General features: G+C 34.7%; 3 protein-coding genes across 3 annotated transcripts; 1 reads left to right on the top strand and 2 right to left on the bottom strand.

Annotated features, from left to right (window-relative positions):
• Positions 1 to 3,793: 3,793 nt before the first annotated feature.
• LOC136417082 (SET domain-containing protein 4) lies at positions 3,794 to 6,193 on the bottom strand. Its single transcript, XM_066402583.1, has 2 exons — positions 6,053 to 6,193; positions 3,794 to 5,395 (listed from the first exon to the last, which is right to left on the bottom strand). Exon 2 carries the CDS (start codon positions 5,391 to 5,393, stop codon positions 4,080 to 4,082), a length of 1,314 nt encoding a protein of 437 aa, XP_066258680.1. The 5' UTR covers positions 5,394 to 5,395; positions 6,053 to 6,193; the 3' UTR covers positions 3,794 to 4,079.
• On the top strand, positions 5,854 to 8,452 carry kri (krishah). The gene is made up of 5 exons (XM_066402584.1): positions 5,854 to 6,449; positions 6,506 to 6,633; positions 7,656 to 7,840; positions 7,891 to 8,046; positions 8,103 to 8,452. The coding sequence occupies exons 1-5, from the start codon at positions 6,325 to 6,327 to the stop codon at positions 8,175 to 8,177; spliced, it is 669 nt and encodes a 222-aa protein (XP_066258681.1). The 5' UTR covers positions 5,854 to 6,324; the 3' UTR covers positions 8,178 to 8,452.
• A 310-nt stretch (positions 8,453 to 8,762) lies between these two features.
• Rsph3 (Radial spoke head protein 3) lies at positions 8,763 to 14,547 on the bottom strand. Its single transcript, XM_066402585.1, has 8 exons — positions 12,920 to 14,547; positions 12,767 to 12,839; positions 12,596 to 12,646; positions 10,264 to 10,390; positions 10,036 to 10,208; positions 9,820 to 9,986; positions 9,566 to 9,765; positions 8,763 to 9,512 (listed from the first exon to the last, which is right to left on the bottom strand). The coding sequence occupies exons 1-8, from the start codon at positions 13,621 to 13,623 to the stop codon at positions 9,229 to 9,231; spliced, it is 1,779 nt and encodes a 592-aa protein (XP_066258682.1). The 5' UTR covers positions 13,624 to 14,547; the 3' UTR covers positions 8,763 to 9,228.
• Positions 14,548 to 19,973: the final 5,426 nt, after the last annotated feature.

Raw genomic sequence — 19,973 nt, 5'->3', positions numbered from 1 at the left:
TGGATGGGGTGGCTGGGATATCTCTTAGAGTTTTCCAAAATGTACCTACATTCAAGGCGCATAAAAAGTCAATTCCAGAAGAAATAATTAAAGTTTTTGCTGTATGCATTAACTTATTTCTTTTGCAGAAAATTAATCCATTATATAGGGTGTACCAAATTAAGTGCGCCCATTGTTAACTTTGTTACTAGCAGAGACAGAACCCTAGTTTAAGTTGCAAAGAGTTATATTTTCTTGGGCTGGTTCCAATTGTGGTACTAGAAAAACAATAGAACATCGCCATGTAAAGATAATTTAAAAAACACTTTTTTTTATGGAACACTGTATTTGTAAGCAAAATTAAAACTAGTTTAATTTTGTACCAAAAACTTCAGTAACTTATTTTCTAAAATGAATATTTTTTAAGATATTGAGCTATTTTTATTTTTAACTGTACAAGCGGCAATCAAATTGATTAAAAAATAATAACAATAAAAATATTTAAAGCAGGTGTTCAAAAATGCCCTTTTCTTGTTGTATGCATTTTAGGGCATTTTTTACTGGATTTTCCTGAAATGACTGTATAACACTCGGTCAAAAATAAGGGGCTCTAAACAAATTTACCTATATCCAATGTTGCTTTATTTGCCACTACCGGACGCCAAAATTCTCAAATGAATATCGTTTTTTCGAAGTAATTGTTGAGTGCTTTTATCAACTTTCACCAATTTTGTAACTAAGAATTACCACATAAATTGTCCTGTTTTAGCTTAAGTGAGATGTTTTTTTAATGCGTGAAAATATTAAAAATGGTGCGTGGTTGGTAAATAAGTTTGTATTTTTGTTACTCCCTGTACAAATGACTTTAATTTTTGTTTCCGTCATTAGCTGACTTTATTTTCAAACTTTTTTGTCTTTTGTAAAATTTTTGCTAGACATACAGTTTCTTTACAAAAAAATTATTTATGATACCTTGCAATTCATCATTGTTGTGAAGCCAATGTTAAAAAAACCAACGCGGTGCCCAAAGTAGAGATACATTTTTTAAAACGAATTATTTATGTATTCAGGAAAACGGTCAACATTTTGAACATTTTTTGTTATGAGAATCAAACTAGCTTAGTAATTTAGAATTAAAACTTTTTATGTTTTCGTTCTAACAAAATAACGATGAATTGTCAGTAAATAATTGTTTTGAAGAGAATTGTATGTTGGGCGGAAATTTTACAAGAGACAAAAAAGTTTCAAAATAAAGTCAGGTAGTGGCAGAGAAAAAAATCATAGAGATTTGTACACGTGGTAAAAAAATACAAATTGTTATTTACGAACCACGTGCCACTTTTAACATTTCCACGCATTAAAAAAAGATCTTACTTACGTTAAAATACGCCAATTTATGTTGTAATTATTAGTCCAAAAATTAATGAAAATTGATAAAAGCGCTTAACAATTATTTCGAAAAAACGATATTAACTTGAGAACTTTGGCAACTTGTAGCAACAAAACGAAGCAAATTTGAATATAGGTAAGTTCACCTAAAACGTCTTATTTTTAGCTAAGGAATTTTTGAGTCATGCGTTGACAAGTAATTTCAAGAACACCCTATACATATATTAATCGTTAATTGTTTTTAGGTTTCTTGATGCGTCGAGTACGCTAAGTGAAGATTTAATTCTTGGTTAAATGATAAAAACTCTCTTAAGTCCACCTCTGCTAAATTTATGCAGCAAGTGCATTTTTGCAAGATCAGGTTGCAAACCAAACTTGCCGCTCAATTCGGTCCGCCTTCACCCTTAATGCAGATCTAATACGGGGCGAACACTTGTTTGAGGGCGCAGCCCTGCGGCCAAGGGTGGAACAATCAGCTTAGGGACTATCGCTTTGATTGTTTCATTAACTTTTGTCTGATTTTTCAATCAACTCTTTTGCGTATATTTTGTTCCTTTTAGAAATGCAATACAGCAAATAAGTAGAACCCTTTACATGGACCCCTCTATAATCAACTAGGTAGGTGCTCACGCAGTTTATTAAACATACTGCCCCTCCTCGCCATACGCGAGACCGGACAACAACAAGGAATAATCGAAAAATGAAGTCCTGTATCATCGTAATCACCAACAAAAACATTTTAATAAAGACACAATGGGTCAATCAAAATGGAAAATCTCGATTTCGAGAGGTTAGCTAAGCATGAAGATGTCCTTTTCGATAGGCCTCCGCACAATCCCGAATCTACACCTGTGGGTTTCCGGGTGCCCTATAAGGGAGGAATTTTGCGATGGGGTGATTAAATAGTTTAAAGCCGATATTGAAAATAAGACAGTGGTGGAGTTTCAGATTGGGTTCATGGAATTTGAAGAAATTAAAAAACTTTTAAAAGGTACGTAAGTAAAGAAACGCTCTAGATACGAACTTCAATAAAAGCACATTTTCTTAGTGTTTAGGAACCTTTTAATAGATTTTAAATTTGAAACGTAGGTGTGATATAGATCTAACAGCCTTGACATGATCTTATTCTACGTGAATCGTTCTACCGTGTGGCTCTAAATTGTCGTTCTCCCTATTGACTTTTTAATAAATTATTAATTTAAAAAAATCAAAAGCTATATTAAATAGAATAAAAAATATTATTTTTTGGCATTCGTTTATTTTTGTAAATGTTGTTTACGTCACTGGTAAGGCAAAATGGCCGATTTTAAAAAACTAAAATATGGGTCAAGTGACACCTTAAATTAAAGACCTTTCAAAATTACTTTTAATGATGTATTGCGATTCGAAAACTATCAATTAGTTTTTGAGAAAAACAGCAATAAATTTGGTAAAAAAATGCAATACAAACTCAGTTAAATAGTACGTACACAATGAAAAAACTTGTTTGTTGATAGAAAATTGGTTGGTTTTCAATTTCCTGCTCACAAATACCATTGAATATAACTTTGAAAGACCTTTAATTTGAGGTGCCACTTCAATTTTCAATTTTTTTAAAAACCGCCATTTTGCGCTATCGATGACGCAAGCAATATTTAAACAAATAAACGAATGTCAAAAGGTAGTATTTTTTGTCGTATTTAATGCTGCTTAATTTTTTTTTTTTAATTATAATTTGTCAAAAAGTTAAGGTGGGAATCTAGAGCCGCACGCTATATGACATTATTAGGTTTGATGGCCAGCCACTGCTTTTCTGTGGAAATAAACGCGGCTCTAAGCATCTGTCACCCGTGAGCAGTGCCATTAGGTCCGGTACACACAGATCAATTGGCTTCTGAAGGACTTTATGGGAACTGGCACGTGCCAGGGAACCGCGTCACGTGCGCTCAATGGCCGGAGGCTGTGCAAGGTGTCTGGCACGTGTCTGTTTCCAAGGACAAGTGGCCATTAATAAATGGTTACATTTAAAGCTATTCGAATCAAGAATGTCTTTGTTTATAATTTTTTCATATTAATCATTTTTTAAGGACAAATAAATTAGGCACGGCCTAAACAAAGTAACTTGCTGCTTTTTAATTCTCAAAGCAAACAGAATTAATTTATTGGAACAGGGAGTTTGAACTTTTGCAAGGGTGGGACAGAAACCCTCTTTTGAGTGTAAACAGCTTGCAATATGCCCCTCTGTCACCTTACGGAAATCCCTTTTAAGAATTAAGGATTAAGTCGATTATTGCACCCAACGGTTTAGTAATTTGATAATGCGTTCGGTATAACTTTATTAAGTCATTTTCGTTGCCACATACATTAAAAATAACATGAATAACTTTGCGATAATGACATGAAAACGTGGACAATTATGATCATCTCAATAACGCCAGTTTAGGATATTTTCAGTATTATCATTGAACAAGGTTCAAATATAAGTTATACAATGGGGCTCCAAATCTACCCTTCCCTGTGGCGTGAAGTGTGGCTAAATGAACATTTAATATGGGGGGGTGAATTTATCAAGCTTACAAAAGCATAAATTCGGTATTGTGCCCAGGAAATCCACCCCCTGAAACACTTGTTCATTGCTTTATAATAATTTCTTTACCAGAGGAAAGCTGTTGTAGAACTGCTGGCGACCGAATTAGACAAAAAATATCATACAAATTTTAAAAAGACCTAAATCACGAAAAACATAACATGTTCTCTTCAAGTAACTTTAACAATCGTAGGATGTATTGCTCCCTGTAGTCTAAGAACCCATGCACCTGTCCAAGGTTCTTCAGCTTCAGTTCCTCAATATCTCTTTGGCACATTTGCAGTTTGAACTCGAGGAGCTTTTTCGTACTCTTGCGGATTATACCGTCGAATTCTGTTGGATACTTATTGCTAAAAATATACGACGCATAATTCGATATTCCAGGATGATAACAAACAAACAGAATTGCTTTCAACACAAAAGACAGCCCGTTCTCGTTCACATATACCTCGTCTTCGTCGAATTCGTAGTTCTTAATGTACTTATATTGCCTTTCTTCCAAGGAAATTTTCAGAATATCTATAACTTCTTTCAAACTAACGCGCACAAAATCAAAAACGTTCCCTGGAATAAAGAACCCATACTCCATAAAGAGCTTCTCATTGCTGTGTGCACCGTAGGAGATGAAAAATTGCTGGTACTTCTTGAACCCTGTCATGGTGGTTAGTTGATAGAAATATTGGCCCTGGATGCTCACGATATTGGCCTTAGTCTTGGCCGTGTAGTGATGATTGAATAAATCCATGTAAGGGCAAAGGGCCAAGGAGGGATCGTCCGATAACAACGATTGATGAGAGTTGTCTTTGGACATTAAGAACGCAGGGTCTACGTATATAGCTCTAGTATTTACTAACACATAGGCCCATCTGAAACTTTGTGCGTCTAAAAGGTAATCAATGGATTTCCCACAACACCTGCATGAAGTTCCCGGTTTGAAGGATACCTTCAGCATGCCCAAGCATTCATCAAAGCTACTTCGTAGTCTCAATGCTTTCACCCTTAATTCTTCAGGATAAAATTCAATAACCTCTGGCCTGCAAATCCATGGTAAAGTCGGTTCGGGGCAAGGTAGGCTATCAATATAGTTTTTCCACTCAGATTGAGCTCCTTTATGCTTCTCCATAACCAAGAATAAGGTCAGAAAAGTATGAATATTCAAAGACTTTTCTTCTATATTCAGGTATTCTACCAGTTCGGATTTTCGAATGGTGTCAAAAGTAATTAGTAGATTGAGCGGTACACGCACAAGTACGTCCAAAGGTCGTATGGATTGGGGAGAAGTGATTCCACGGCCAGTTTCCAAGAAATTACGTAGCTGATAGTTGAGGGGGTTTAAGAAACCATTGCGTTTAAGCCATTTTTGGAGGTTTATTGATACGGGATTATGGCCGATGTTTGGGTTTTGTTGTTGAGGAGGGTTTAGGCGGTTCCTGGTTCTTTTTCGTTTGGTTCTGCCCATGACTAGAAACAAAGGAAGTATCAATACCGCTGAAAACAAAATAAGTACGTTTCTATGTTAAATTTAAAAGTCACTCCACTTACTCTAAATGGATTTGCACTTTGGTCTGAGATTAAAAAACCCTATGTCAAAAATTAAAACCTTCAAAAATGACAGATACCGATTATGTGTCATCACCCACAATCATAATGTAAATCAATATTATGCATTAATGAAAAATCATACATTAAAAGTAATATAAATAATTTTGTATGCATTAAAAGAGCTTCAGTCATTTAACAGAAAAAATGATAACATCTGCAAATTTTGTATTGAGGACCTGTTACATTTGTGAAAACTGGAAAACAGAAAAGACGGTTCTGCTCAGCTTATTCAATCGATAGCAGTTTATGAAACAATGAAAGAAAGCGATGGCAGGGTATCTAAGGCTTTTTGCAAGTGAGTATACATCCATTACAAATCAATTTAGAATGGAACATAACAAAATGTTCAGAGATATTCTAAAAAGAGCATTTCCTAGCTTTTTGCATTGATGAGAAAATAAATAACTAAAAGAACGATAAAGAGAACGTCATAGTAAAAACAAAGTAACCGACAAGGACAAAACGCCTGACATTTTACCTTTTAAAGTGAAAACATAACCTTCAATTTGTGTTTACCTGCAAAAGTCACGTTATTTGCATGAAATTGCACAAAACTAGTCAAAACAGTTCACTATTCCTTAAGTTTAATTAATAGTGAGTTTAGTTAAGTAGTTTGCAGCCACATAGCAGTGATTTTTGAGAAATTGAAACATTTTTTCCCCTGAAAACACCCATAAAATTCGCCAGCACAACTAGCTCTTTTTACCAACTAGAACTAACCTTAAATTTCCACGCGAAAATCAGGTGGTAAGCCCAAGAAAATTTAACTTTTGAGGCTCTACGTCAACATGGGTAGTGCTGATATTGATATGAGCAATTCCAATGGGTTGGAGTACTGCAAAGAGTACCCTCGATTAAAGATTCTTCCTGCTAATGATCAAATCAAGGAGCTGCAAACAATCTTACGAGATAGGTATTAATCCCTTAAACCACACAGTTCAGGCGAAAAACTAAATCAGTTTGCTTTAGGAACACTAGTCGTAGTGATTTTAAGTTTTATGCTGATCGACTGATTCGCCTAGTCATTGAAGAGAGCCTTAATCAATTGCCATTCACTGAATGCAATGTTATAACTCCTACAAATTCCACTTATAATGGTTTGTAATTCATTTGATTTAGGTAGTGCAGTACATTCAGTGTAATCCAATCTAATAATTGCATGATTCAGATTAGAAAATAGATCCAATTACTGAAAAAAGGCTTAAAATATCAATTTGGTTATACTGACATTCAGAATATATGTGTGGATAGCACTAACTCGAACATGCTAAGTACATATACAGGTGCCCCAAATTTTTCTGGTCAGTTAATACTTCTGTTCTTGGTTAATGAAGATAAATGGTAATGATAATTATTGTACTAAAATCTAAAAAGAATCTAAAAATTTTATCAGTACAGTATCTTTTCTTTTTTTTCAAATATTATTCCCTTCATATGTATAGGTATATTTAATATTAATGATGCACTGATGTGTATAGACCATGGAAAATTTAAATTTCAAAAAATATACAGGGTATAACATTTGAAATTTCTGTCTAATTACAGAGGTATTAGCTGGCCATGTATATAGAACAGGTATATGTTTTGCTATAACTACAGGATCTCAACATGTAAATCTAACAAATTTTGATAAACTGAGTGATTTTGCTTTGTTTAATGTTCGCATCATTTTCCTTGAGTGCCTGTATTTTCGGAAATTTCCCTCTGTTCGGATTAATGTGTTGCTGTTCAGATTAAAGCATGTTTGGTTAAAATAGGTGTTACCTCTAAGAAATTCTTTAAGGACGATTTATATTATCGGTTGGACCAAGATCAGGTCGCTGTAAGGTCAAATTGCAACATTACATTCAAATTGGTTGACCATGATTTGATCGTGCATATAGAATAAAATTAATATCGCAATATTTGACCTAACTGTGGTCAGATCATGACCTGACCGATAATATGAAATTATCCTTTATTTATATTGACATTGTGTACTTTGGTGTTTAGAGATATGGTTAGTCTTAGTTTCATTGCACATATCATCAAATATTAATCAAATGCAAAATCGAGTCACCATTATTCCAACCATTTATCCATAACAATCCAAAACAGCCACTAAATTTGTTGTTTGAAGGACTTAAATATAAGTCTGGAAACTGTGGGGTCTCGATAGTGAGATCTGGAGAGTCCATGGAGCAAGGTCTCAGGGATTGCTGTAGAAGCATCAGAATAGGAAAAATTCTAGTCGAATCTGATGCAGACACACATGAGGCTAAAGTGGTTTATGCTAGGTTTCCTGAAGACATTGCCCGTAGACATGTATACATCATTTATTGATGATTGGGGCCAACATTAATGTTTGTTTGTAGGTGTTGCTTATGTATCCTATTATGTCTACAGGCAATACTGTAAGCAAAGCCGTAAATGTCCTCAAAGAGCATGGAGTTAAAGAGGAGTGTATTATATTGAGCAATTTATTTTGCACTCCACAAGCAGTCCAAACTATCCTGCAGTCTTATCCTCGGGTACGTGGCTGTTTTATGATATAAAAAAGGTCCAGAGTCATTAAAACATGTTGTAGATGAAAATTTTGACTTCTGAGGTCCATCCAGTGGCTCCAAATCATTTTGGACAAAAGTATTTCGGCACTGATTAAATATTTACCTTTCAAAGAGACTGGTTTTAGGTTGTTAGGTAATTTATATGTGCATAATTTGAATATGTGAGTTCTGAGAGATTTTACACATTGTCCCTGCCATTGAATTGTTCAATTCCTCAGTATTTGGGTCTATCATGTCGTGTTGACCTAAATTTCCCCACAAAATAGTTATTTATTGTTTTTTTTGCCAAAAAAAGTTGTGAGAGCGTGAGAGCCACATAATTGCGATTTTCTATAATTTTTCAATGGGAAAATACTGATATTCCGCAAATGATAGATTTTTTCACTTTTGTATTTTGAAACTCACTCTATTATTATTATACAGCAAATTGAATAGAGTATTCTGTACGGTACCATTAAATTATAAGGGGAATTTTACATCCCCTGTATGTAATAATTTTCTATGTAACAGTTATTGTTACTCTAACTAAATAGAAGTTTACTGTTAACAAACAGAGTCTTATAAATAAATACTCTAAAAAAGTTTTCCCTGCCTTAATAGAAAGGAAACAATCAGAATTTTCTTAGCCAATCCAACAATCCATGCACCAATGTCTCCTTAACGGTATTAAAAGAATCCTGTTTTAATAAACAATAGTATGTATGTATATTTCTGCCCAACAAATTTTACAATAAAGTAAACAATATACAATATAATTAATTATTTTTTAGTAGGTAGGTATATCGTTTGTGGTGCAAAACTTTAGTTGCCTTTAAAATGTTATGTCGCATATTAGGTACTCTTGCTGATGCTGATAGATGCTGATAGTCTGCTGCCCTGAAATCGAGTAGAAATTACCAAAATGCGGCATCAAAAACACCTGCGCGACCGCGACTAATCACCCCCTCGAATTTGTCCCAATCACCGGCCCTATGTAGGGGTGGTTACCACCCCATATTGCCCACTTTATTAATATCATCCGGTGTTGCAGAAATAGAGATGCTGATATCATTTAAATTGAATTTTGAAGGGTGTTTTTGATTCATTGTTATGTAGATTTAGAAATTAGGGTCTCTATTTTTAGTTTAATTTACCACTTTCAAACCGCTATTGAACCTCAGGCATATCGCCCTTTAAAGCGTCATGTTTGCTGTGTGCTCTGATCTCTTCCTGCAATTTTAAGTGGTCCTGCAATATCATATCTTCGACTGAAGGGCCTTCTTCTTCGGTTTCATCGGTTGACGACTCTTTGTGCAAGGCTTTATAGATTTCAGCCCTATTTTCTAAAATTTCTCGCACGATATCGGATAGCACGTCCCTGCTGCACATCATGTCCTGAACCTCTAGAGTGACTTCCTTGATCAGCCATGGCATAAACGATTCACCAATATCTGGAAAAGGTGCTTTTAAAATATTTTTTAGAATGAGCAAAACGAAAGTTTGCCTTCTTTGGTGTAGTCCATCATGAAGCCTTCAGACTCTAAACCTTCAATGACTGAGGGAAGCAGGTCTGTTATGTAGCCTTGCATTAACACGGATGCGGCGATTCTTTCATCCATTTCTTTTTGAGCTTTGCCACTTTCTTCGTGGTCGGCAAGCCTATTCTCTTTTTCTTTGACCAGTCTTTTTTCTCGTTCATCTAACCTACAAGTAAAATAAAACAATTTCATAGGGATCTCGTGAATATAACTCCCTGACTTTAGAGTCTCAGCAGTTTGCGCGGACCTCAATTCTAAGAACCGCCTCTGTTGTTCCCGCAGTGCAGCCAATTCCTCTTCCTCCAGTACCTCTATCAAGGCCTGTTCAATTGTTTTGCCCACTAGCACTTCCAAGATCGGCTGAACTTCCATGTCGAAGTCGAAGAGCTGCAACAAAGCGTTTTAACTGGAAATTTTTTCTCATTGCAAATATTACATCTCCAGGATAAATTTGAGTCTCCACGTCGGCCCCAGTTTTAGCAGCAACGTAAAAAGGGGATACAGGTCTTTCGACGAATAAATCGGTTTGAGTGCACATTTCAGACACAGGGGGGTTCACGTACAGTTCTTCCAGGTAGGTTTCTGTTTGGATGTTTTCATGTCTACGTCCTTAATGAGGAGAGAGAAATTTAGGGTCTAGAGTGGTGAAGTATAGGTAAGTTACCAGGCACAGGTGGTGGGGAACCGAGTCGCAAATGAGATGATTTGAAATGCTGATTTTTCGCTTTCCTTCTGGCCAGGGCTCTGCGTCGCGCTTCAGCCGCTCTTGCAGCCCCGGATTCCCCGTCGCCCTATGTGATAAATTTTCGTTAGAAGCTCTGATTGAGGTCAAAATGTCTTAATATTTCGGAAACGATCCATCTGACAGAAGAACCTTTAGATATATCTTTTCTAAGTCGATGTTTTAGAATTTATTGAAATTATTCGGGCTGCTTAATAAAGTGGGCACAAATCAAAGGTGCAAATTTTTAAGTGAAAATGTGTCACTGAATCAAGTTTGTTGCTGAATGAAGTTTCTTGCGCAAGTTGCTGTACAAGGAAAAAGTACCAAGACTAATTTTGAGAAAAATAATAGAAGTTTTTGAAAACATTTTGTAAAATGTTATTTATATTATATTTTGACAAATGTAGAATTTTAGTTTATTAAAATAAAAACTTCTGAAATATTTAATTTTTTTAATTTGATTTTATTACATTTTATTGCTCAAATATCAAAATAATTTTCTCTCGAAGATGGAAATTTATGACTAAACTGCGTTCGAAATTAAACGCAACGGCATAATTTTTTTGTTGATTTTTGGACAGTTGTATGTTCGGCCGATCCGATTTATATGTATACATATACAGGGTCTAACATATCATTACAGAGATATTTCAGGGAGCGATAGTACTCTAAACATAATAAAAAAAAGCTAATAGACCCATGGACAAAAACCCATCATCTTCGACATACAGGGTGGTAAAGTTTCACATTTTTAACAGACATCTTCAATAGTTTTTAGAATTTTGTTTTCGTTTAGATATATTTTTATTTTAAGAAATTTGATTAAACGTTACGAATTGCTTTAGATAGTTGATAATTAAGCTGGATGACTTTTTTCTTTACTTTACATTCTTAATTTGCATCCATAGATATTTTTGAAAATTTTACGAAGAAAATTTAAGATATACGAAAATAATGCAAAAGACCAAAAATCTAAAGAATTGAAGAAGAAACTTAAATTTGTTACCAGGATTCACACAGGGTGGTTCAAAAAAGATACAAAGCATAAAATAGTACATGACCCAAAAAAAAACAATACTCTGTATATGGCTACTGATGATTTTAACATTTTGTTGTAAATAGTGTTAAAGAAAATAAGTGTACGAAATTAAAAAAAAATAACTCAAGGCATACGTGAGAAAAACATAAAATATGAAATTTTGTCGCCCTGTATATCGAAAATGTTGCGTTTTTGACTATGGGTCTATTAGTATTTTTTATTTATTTACAGAGAATTATCGCCCCCTGAAATAACTCTATTATGATAACTTACACCTTGTATACAGGGATATGAGCGCTACAAAAATGTTGAAATTTAACTCTGTATATCTTTAATAGAAGCAAGTTATTTAAATTTGCTTTCATGATACTCTGTAGCTCTGGATAGTATCTTGAGATAGTTTTGATTAAGGCACTATAAAAAAAGTTACAGGGGTTTTTCGAAAAGTGGTTTATTTTGATATAAAATTTGACCGTGTGAAAAATTTCATGAGGAATGGAAACATGAATTAAATGTTTCGAAGCATTACCTAGCTCTGTTATTACCATGAAATGAACAACTTGTTCAACCCGTGTAGGACTCAAAAATTTAATTGTTAAAAAAAGGCTGCTACTCACCTATAAATTATACAAGAACGATGTGCCATTGATTTCAATCGAATGATGCAGGCCAAAGTTACAGCTATTCAAAAGTAACAAAAAAGTACCAGTGTGTTTAATTTGACGCCCAGTATATTTACATGCGATGTTAGCGACGTATAGTTATAGCCCTAACGCAAAATTATGAAAATTACAGTGAGTTATCACTGTAAATCTACGTCGATTTTACCGAATCTTGCCATTAGTTGCTTTTCCTTATACTTCCACTATAAATATTAATGAAGAAGCTCAGGAAAAATGTATAGCTTTTATAAAGTGTTTCTTCATCAGCTGAGTCGTTTACGATATATTGAGATCGGTAGAGGTCTTTCTGAATACCGTGTATTAATATAGAATGTTCTGTAGGAGTAGTAATAATTGTGTCATAGATTATCAATCAGTTAGGCCATAGTATCCTTTAGTTTTTATTCTAATTTGCTGTTGAGGAAAGGTACTTTTTATCGATCCGTTTAATGGCCTCCTGTGGGTTTTATTAATGCACTTCTAAGCTGGTTTTACTTCGTCGAAAATAGAAGTGCAGTCAGAAAATCGGCACATTGTTTTAAAAAGCATTAATAGAGGTAAAAGTACTTACATCGTCTGTTGAGAGTAGTTTGGCATAAGCAAAATGGGGATTCCATTTGGGCTGCGGTAATAAATTAAGACTACAATAAATTCATTGCAGAATTACGTGGTATTATTGGTGCAATTTAAAAATGGGCCGATTTTGTTTCTGGTTTTTAAGCCGTTCGGAATTGTGTCTTACCATATGCTGCGGTGCGAAATTGCTGCCCCGAAACACTCTCTTGTCGAACATAATGTTGCCGTAATTGGCTTCTCTGTAAAAAGTACGTTTTATTATAAAAATTGCATAGTTCTAGGAACAAAATTGTCGATTTTGGCTCTAGCATGAACTTACGGACTTATCTCACCCTCAGTTCCCTTCAACCCCGCTACCCCTCCTGCAATTCTAGCGGCTGCAAGAGCGGCAGCGCACTTCTGCACGTGCACCATCTTAGCTGGAGACCTGTTTAGTACCCTCGGTTGACTGGCATACGTGAACAGTTTCCTTCCCTCCTCTTTTTTAACATCCTCTTTCTGTATTTTATAGATCTCCTTAATTTCAATGGGCGGTTCCAGAAAGGTGCCCTTTGGTACGGTAGTCACAAACGGCTTCCTCGGCGGTTTATCCAGTTTTTTGCCTTTCTCTTCCCGTTGCAACCTCCTGAGTTTGGCATCCAAGGTTTTCGTGAATTTGGCGTGATCCACTTGGCCTTGCAAGTCTTCTATCTTGGCCCCTGCAGTACTGTTGTTATGGTTCAATTGGCCGTGCGAATGGCTGAGCTTCCTTCTCAGTCCTTTATTGTTGTTAGGGGCATCCAAGTTGCCTTGCGACTTGGCCAGAGCCTTTAGCTTGTTTTCTTCTAAATTGGTTAAAACGCGACGGGTGGGGTGGACAATCAGGTTGGGCTTCACTTTGGGGTCGTTGCCGAAAGGCTTGAATATGGTTTCTCCAATCACAGCCATGGAGGGAAGGTTGTCTTGGTTGAGCACTTTAAAAGCCACATCCTCGGTCTCGTCAGAGGACATGGGGAGCAGTTTCGGTATGATTACCTCCATCATCAGACGTTAGAGCTCATTGTTACGTATCAGAAATGGAAATGTTCTTGTTTAGGTTGGTTAGTTTAGTTGGTTCTTTATGCAGGGGGAGCATAAAATGCGTAGAATAGAGTAATTTAGGGGGCGTATATTAATTTAACTCAGTGCATGTAATTGAAATTGATTATTTTTCTGTTACCTCAGTATTGAAATTATCGTAGTTTTGAATAAAAAAACTTTGATGTCGAAGGCTATTGAGTTTTCTCGTGGGTCAAACACCGCGACTCGTTAACGTGCATATTATGCGAACTTGATCGATATGCAAATATAATATATCTATATATTTCCGTAATGTGTATTGTCAGAGGAGAATTTGCATTTGCAACATGTTTTTTAGTACTCCAAACTACATTGCATTTTTTCTTATCAATAACTGATAATTGTACCCTGTTCAAGTTTTTTAAAAATACCTATTTTGTATAGCTTCAATTATTGACCTATATACAGGCATACGACATGAGACGCATTAAATGCACGTAGGGATAAAAGATTTAGTACCATTTGCAACACACAACATGCAAACATAAATCAAATCAAATTGTCTTGATGTCCTTACAGTTGATTAATTCTCCATTTTACGATTCCAGTGGTCAGATTAATAATTACTGACCAGTACGAAAATAGAAACACTGATTCAACCAACCAACCAACCTATGTAGTAAGTATATAGAATCTAGATACCAACAAGGAGCAAAATTAGAAATTCTACCGATATTTATACCGGTTAGAGTGGACGGTATTAAGGGAAACATAAGACGTCGCGACGCTCTTAGGCGAAACTGACCGTCGGTCAGCGGTCAGAAGCACCCCTGGGCCAGCAACTTTTGACGCATGACGATTATATTGTCGTTAAGACCCACATAAGGTGTATTTCAACTGTATTTGCCTAATTTTAGTATCGCAAAAATAAGAAATAGAATTGTTGAGTAATATTTGGTCAGATGTAATAACATTTGACCAAGTAACCCCGGATTATGTAAATTTTTCGACGAATTTTTTTTGACCTAGACAATTTTCTAAAAAAGGGATAAAAACTGTTTTGGTTTACACATGCATTCAGGTCATATTAAGCTTATTCAATTATACCATAAATAACTTAGATTACTTTGTTTTAAACATTTCAGATTAGTTCGGATTCATTTGAGGAGTTTTTTTCGAAATTTTTCTCTTGCATTTGCCACGTTGAAATTATTAAAATAATTAAAATTATGGTTTATTTAGGGTTTAATTATTTTAATAAAGAGTGAACTTTACAGGTGTTAACCAAAAAATTTGATGTAGTATATTTTTTGTTATTTTCAAGGTGTTATATCTCAAAAACTATTCAATCTACATTCATAATCAAAAAAGCAACTTAAAAACCGTTTTTTCTATAGTTAAATATGTAAACTACTCTATAATTCAACTAATTTTTTAATGCTACATGAGACATTGAAAAATACACCGTAAAAATATAAAATTTTAATCTGCTGTATTTTCAGTCCATTCAGTTTTCATTATAATGTCCTTTACCAGCCTTAGTCGATATCTTGCGACAAGCTTGGCCTTTTTCTGTTTTTTTTTTCTATCAGAGAATAGTTTCAAGATGTTTTCAAAAAAATTGCACTTTTTGCACTTATTTAAATAAGATAAATTAAATCTAGAGCTGCATGGAGTGCTGAATTAGTGGTATAGAGTGTTTTTGTACCTTTTAATGGACAAAAAAACACAAAAACGTCAACATGTCCCGAGATATCGATCGAACTATTAAAGGACATTACAATGAGAACTCAAGATTTATCGTAGATATCAGAGGCAGTGGGTTAAAATTCTACATTGTTATAGTACTTTTTTCTTTGCTTTGTGTCGCATTAAAACAATTGGTTGAATTACAGATTGGCTCGAGAACTGACTTTAGAAGAAATGGTCTTCCACCTTAAACACTTAGAAAATGACGAGAAATGATGGTGACTTGACCTGAAACCCATGAAAATTTTATCATTTATTGAGCTTGAAGGGATTCTAAGTCAAGTCAAGCGTAAGTGGAATGTACAGTGCGACCCATGTAAAATAGTCCACTACCTTATCTCAAAAACCGTAAGGTTTAGAAGAAAAAAGTTTACTATAAAAATTATTCAGTTTTTCATGAATTTTCACTTTTTAATATTTTCCAAGATACAGGGTGGTCCAGAAAACCGTGGCGTGACAAAAATACATTTTTTTTAATGGAATACCGCATATTTTATTAAGGATACTAATATTGTTTGCAATTTTGGGCCAAGTTTGATATCTCGGAAACCACTTACAGTGTTGTTTTTTTTTCACGTATTCTACTCTATTAGTAATATATGAATATGAGATTTTTTTGGTGCGGAAATGTACTATTCAAAAGTTTGCTTTTTCACATGAATTTCATTACTTAAATGTTTTAAGGGACCTTGGAGCAAAAAGAGGTGCTGGGTGGGGTAAGTTAAGGTAAGATAAGGTAAATCAAAGTAAATTAAGGTAAGTTGAGGTAAGGTAAGGGGTCATAATTGCGTAGGAGCCGTGCTAATTGTTTCTTTATCGTTTCAAGATAAGGTAAGGTAAAGTAAGGTAAGGTAAGATAAGGTAATATGATAAAATAAGGTAATGTAAGAGGTTGAGTAGTTGTAGTTACAGACTAAATATGAGAACAATCGGTCAATGCATTCCTGAGTTATAGATCTATCCCGGAAAGTCAATTCGCTGATGTTCTCTGTGAAGAACTCTGACGTCGCTATTGTCGGAAAAACGATATCAATCCAATAAAAGCATTACTAGATATAATTTATTTGGAATATGGTGATTTTTTGTTAATAAATAGATCAATTCAATAAAACAAAGTTTATTTTGCGATATTCATAATCGTCAACTGGAGCAACTATCCACCAAATTAATATGCGTAGATTTGAAAAATGTAAGATTTAATTTCCTTTCTTTAACTTACCTTAACTTATCTCAACTTACCTTAATTTACTTTGACTTACTTCGATATACCTTACCTTAACTTACCCCATTCAGCACCCTTTTTCGCTCCACGGTCCCGTAAAACACTTAAGTAATGAAATTAATGTGAAATAGCAAACTTTTGAATAGGGCATTTCCGCACCAAAAAAAATCACATATTCGCATACTACTAATCGAGTAGAATACGGAAAAAAAACCAACGCTGTAAGTGGTTTCCTTCAAACTTTTACCGCAATTTTTAACAGTTTTTTAGTTAATTCAATTTAAAGTAAAGATCGATGGAAAAATAAGCTTTTTAAAATTTTCAATAAATTCACATAGTATTAATTGTATCGTTTGAAAACTTGTTCAGTTAAAAACAAAGATTTGCTCTACTAAAGTATATTTTAAACTTTCGATAAATTTTATATAGGGCGAGAAAAAAAAATTCAAACTTTTCACATTTCAAGTGCTTCAAACTCAATTTTTTTTTAACGGGACACCTTGTATTTCTTTTTGAAAATAAATTCTTCTATCGTAATTCGAAAAGTTTAGATGATTTTTTTCACATCATGTAGAAATTTTCTCGAAAACTAAAAATATACTTTAATAGAAAGACCTTTTTGTTTTTAACTAGACAAGTTTTTAAACAATTCAATGAATACTATATGATTTATTGAGATTTTTAAAAGCTTATTTTTTCATTCTTTACTTTACATGGAATTAACATAAAAACTGTTAAAAATGTTCATATTTTATAATAATAAAAAGTACTTATATGTAGCTACTAGTAGAATTAACATTCGTAACAATATATTGGGTGTTCCATTAAAAAAAAATGTGTTTGTTTTGTATTTGTTCAGAAAACCGTGTCACGCCATGGTTTTTTGAACTATTCGGTAAATTCGAAAATATTAAAAAATAGACACTCATGAAAAATTGAATAACCTTTATATTACACTTTAAGGTTTTTGAGATAAGCATGTTGATCACCCTGTACATGGAACACTTATTAACTCACTTAAATTCATATAAAGAAATTGGGGGTTGTTTACACATTTTTCTTGATACCTTTGTATTAGCCCTGATTTGTTTTCTATTGATTCTCTAATGGGCCCAGGTATATGGTGCCAGATAGCAAACAATGCCATACGATTACATTAATTTATTGTTCAGTTTTGTTGCCCTATTTTGACTCTTGGGGTGATTGAGTCCCTATCGATTAAATTTAAATAAATTACACGTTAAATTCTTTATTACGATACTCTAATGTTCAATCGCGCAACATGACTGTTATTAGAAAATGTGTGTCTCGTCTGTAAGTGGGGCCTCTATGAATTTCTAATATTACAGAGGTCGTTCACTTTGGGTTCACAAACTCATTTACTAACCCTGTGTGCAAGACCCTCGAGTGCAAGCGGGTACTCAAAACTACAAGTACCGAAACATAGTTTTTGTTATATTTAGAGACCTAATAATAGTAGTTCATTATTAATTATAACGTCAATTCTAATTTTTCTGAATTACGTCAAAAGTAGTAGGCCAGAACAGGGATCAATACTGCTTCCACCCAAATAAAGGTGAACGTACGTACATCGGCTTTGCTGAACCTCTTGGCTGAAGGTCAGAATAGTTATTAGTCCCAGGGACTGGACATTAAAAGAACACGCTATTCTTGGATGTTACATTGGCATGCATCATATGCAATTTACATGGATGGCAAGCCATTATCAAGAGAAAATTTTTGAGGGGTCGTCTTTGTTGTGTTAATGGTTATAATTATGGATCCATGTCTCATAGAATGATGGCAGTTTTTGATTGTTGATTTGTAATTCATGTAGTTTGTCCCAGACGACACCAACAGGAAAGTCCGAGTTTTCATGCTTCTTGCCAGACTTGAGGTCCGTCACGCAACCTCTTTCGAACCGCAAACCGAATTAGAAAAAATCTCATTGATCCATGAGGTGGAAAGTCGTCGCGTGACCCCTTTGACTGTTAATTATTGGTGTAATTCCATGATTATTGTTTTCAGGCACTAACCAACAGTCTTGGCCAAACCAGGTGGGGGTACGTCAATTACATTATTATTCCCTATTATGCCAAATAGCCCGTTAATGGTCTAGGATATGTGTTTTGAATTTTGTTCGAATAAATTAATGGAAATAACGTGTTCCTTTTGCCATCGTTCAACTTCCAAGAATTCCTTTTTTTACTTCTTGAATATGAATAAAACATTTTCCTTTTGCAACGCTATAAAAGATGACCTTCTGATAAGCCCTCCTGCCATTACCTTTGACCGTGACTTTGAGATTTGGTTAATGTGAAATTACTGCGCCAAAATTCAAAATTTCCCCCCAATTCCCAGCATTCCCCCTTTTAATGCTTACCCCAAGACCATCTTCTTATTGTTGAACAAAGCCCTTGGAGAACTGGAAAAAGTGTATTCAGTGTTAAGGAGCGTTTTGCTGTTTTGCCGCGACAGATCGTCATTGAGATTGACCTCGACGTTAGAAGTTTGGTGGGTTTTGGCACTGGGATTGATGGGCGGTTTTTTGGACGCGGCCGATTTCTCGCCCATGGTCATGTTTGCCGCTTCTTCTACCTTGAATCGCAATGAACTGCACCATTCCAACTCCTGAATCGATATACTACATAATACGAGCATACATTACCTAAAAAGGGTCACTGATATAACGCGAAACGAAACGTCTCAATCCCGCCACATTTGACACGTTTTTCTGGTTCGCGTGTGGTCAAAGAACAGGCGAGGATATTAATCAAAGTTTGGGTCAAAGTTAGGTCCATGTTTACACTCTTTGTTTACGAAAACCAATCAAAAGATCATCGAAAACGGTAGAGGACTTTCGTTTCACATTTCGAGGCAATGCCAACGCGGTTGTTGACGTTACCATGGTGGCAAAATGGTATGGGGATTATTGTTGTAGGGCAATGACGTCAATGTTGTGACGAGGCGGGTATTTTTATAGGCAAATCAAGTTAACCGTAGTTTAATATTGTAATAAATAGTTTAAGTAAAGAATTGCAATTAAGGTCAAATGGTTTCTATTGGGGTGAACCAAAAGTGCATTTTTGTATTGTTTTAGTTTGTGCGATTTCTTGAAGTCAATATAATTATTTTATTTGCATGTATAATACTGGGTGTTCGTTTCAAAGCGAACCCTCGAAATATCTCTTAATTAGGACGAAAATTTTAAAAAGTCTATTTAAGTACTATGGGGAAGTTTAATTTGACATTATAGAGAATTGTATCAGTCACTTCATCATCCTCTGCTAACCCCCATTTTGATATTTCAAATGGCACTCCTCATCGAGTGGCACATTATTGCAAGCGGAATTCAATTTGCTAT

Source organism: Euwallacea similis, chromosome 26 (genome assembly GCF_039881205.1).
Source record: "Euwallacea similis isolate ESF13 chromosome 26, ESF131.1, whole genome shotgun sequence".
In the NCBI taxonomy this organism is placed as follows: domain Eukaryota; kingdom Metazoa; phylum Arthropoda; class Insecta; order Coleoptera; family Curculionidae; genus Euwallacea; species Euwallacea similis.
The sequence above is the reverse complement of the archived record's forward strand: the minus strand, read 5'-3'. Positions and strand labels throughout refer to the sequence as shown.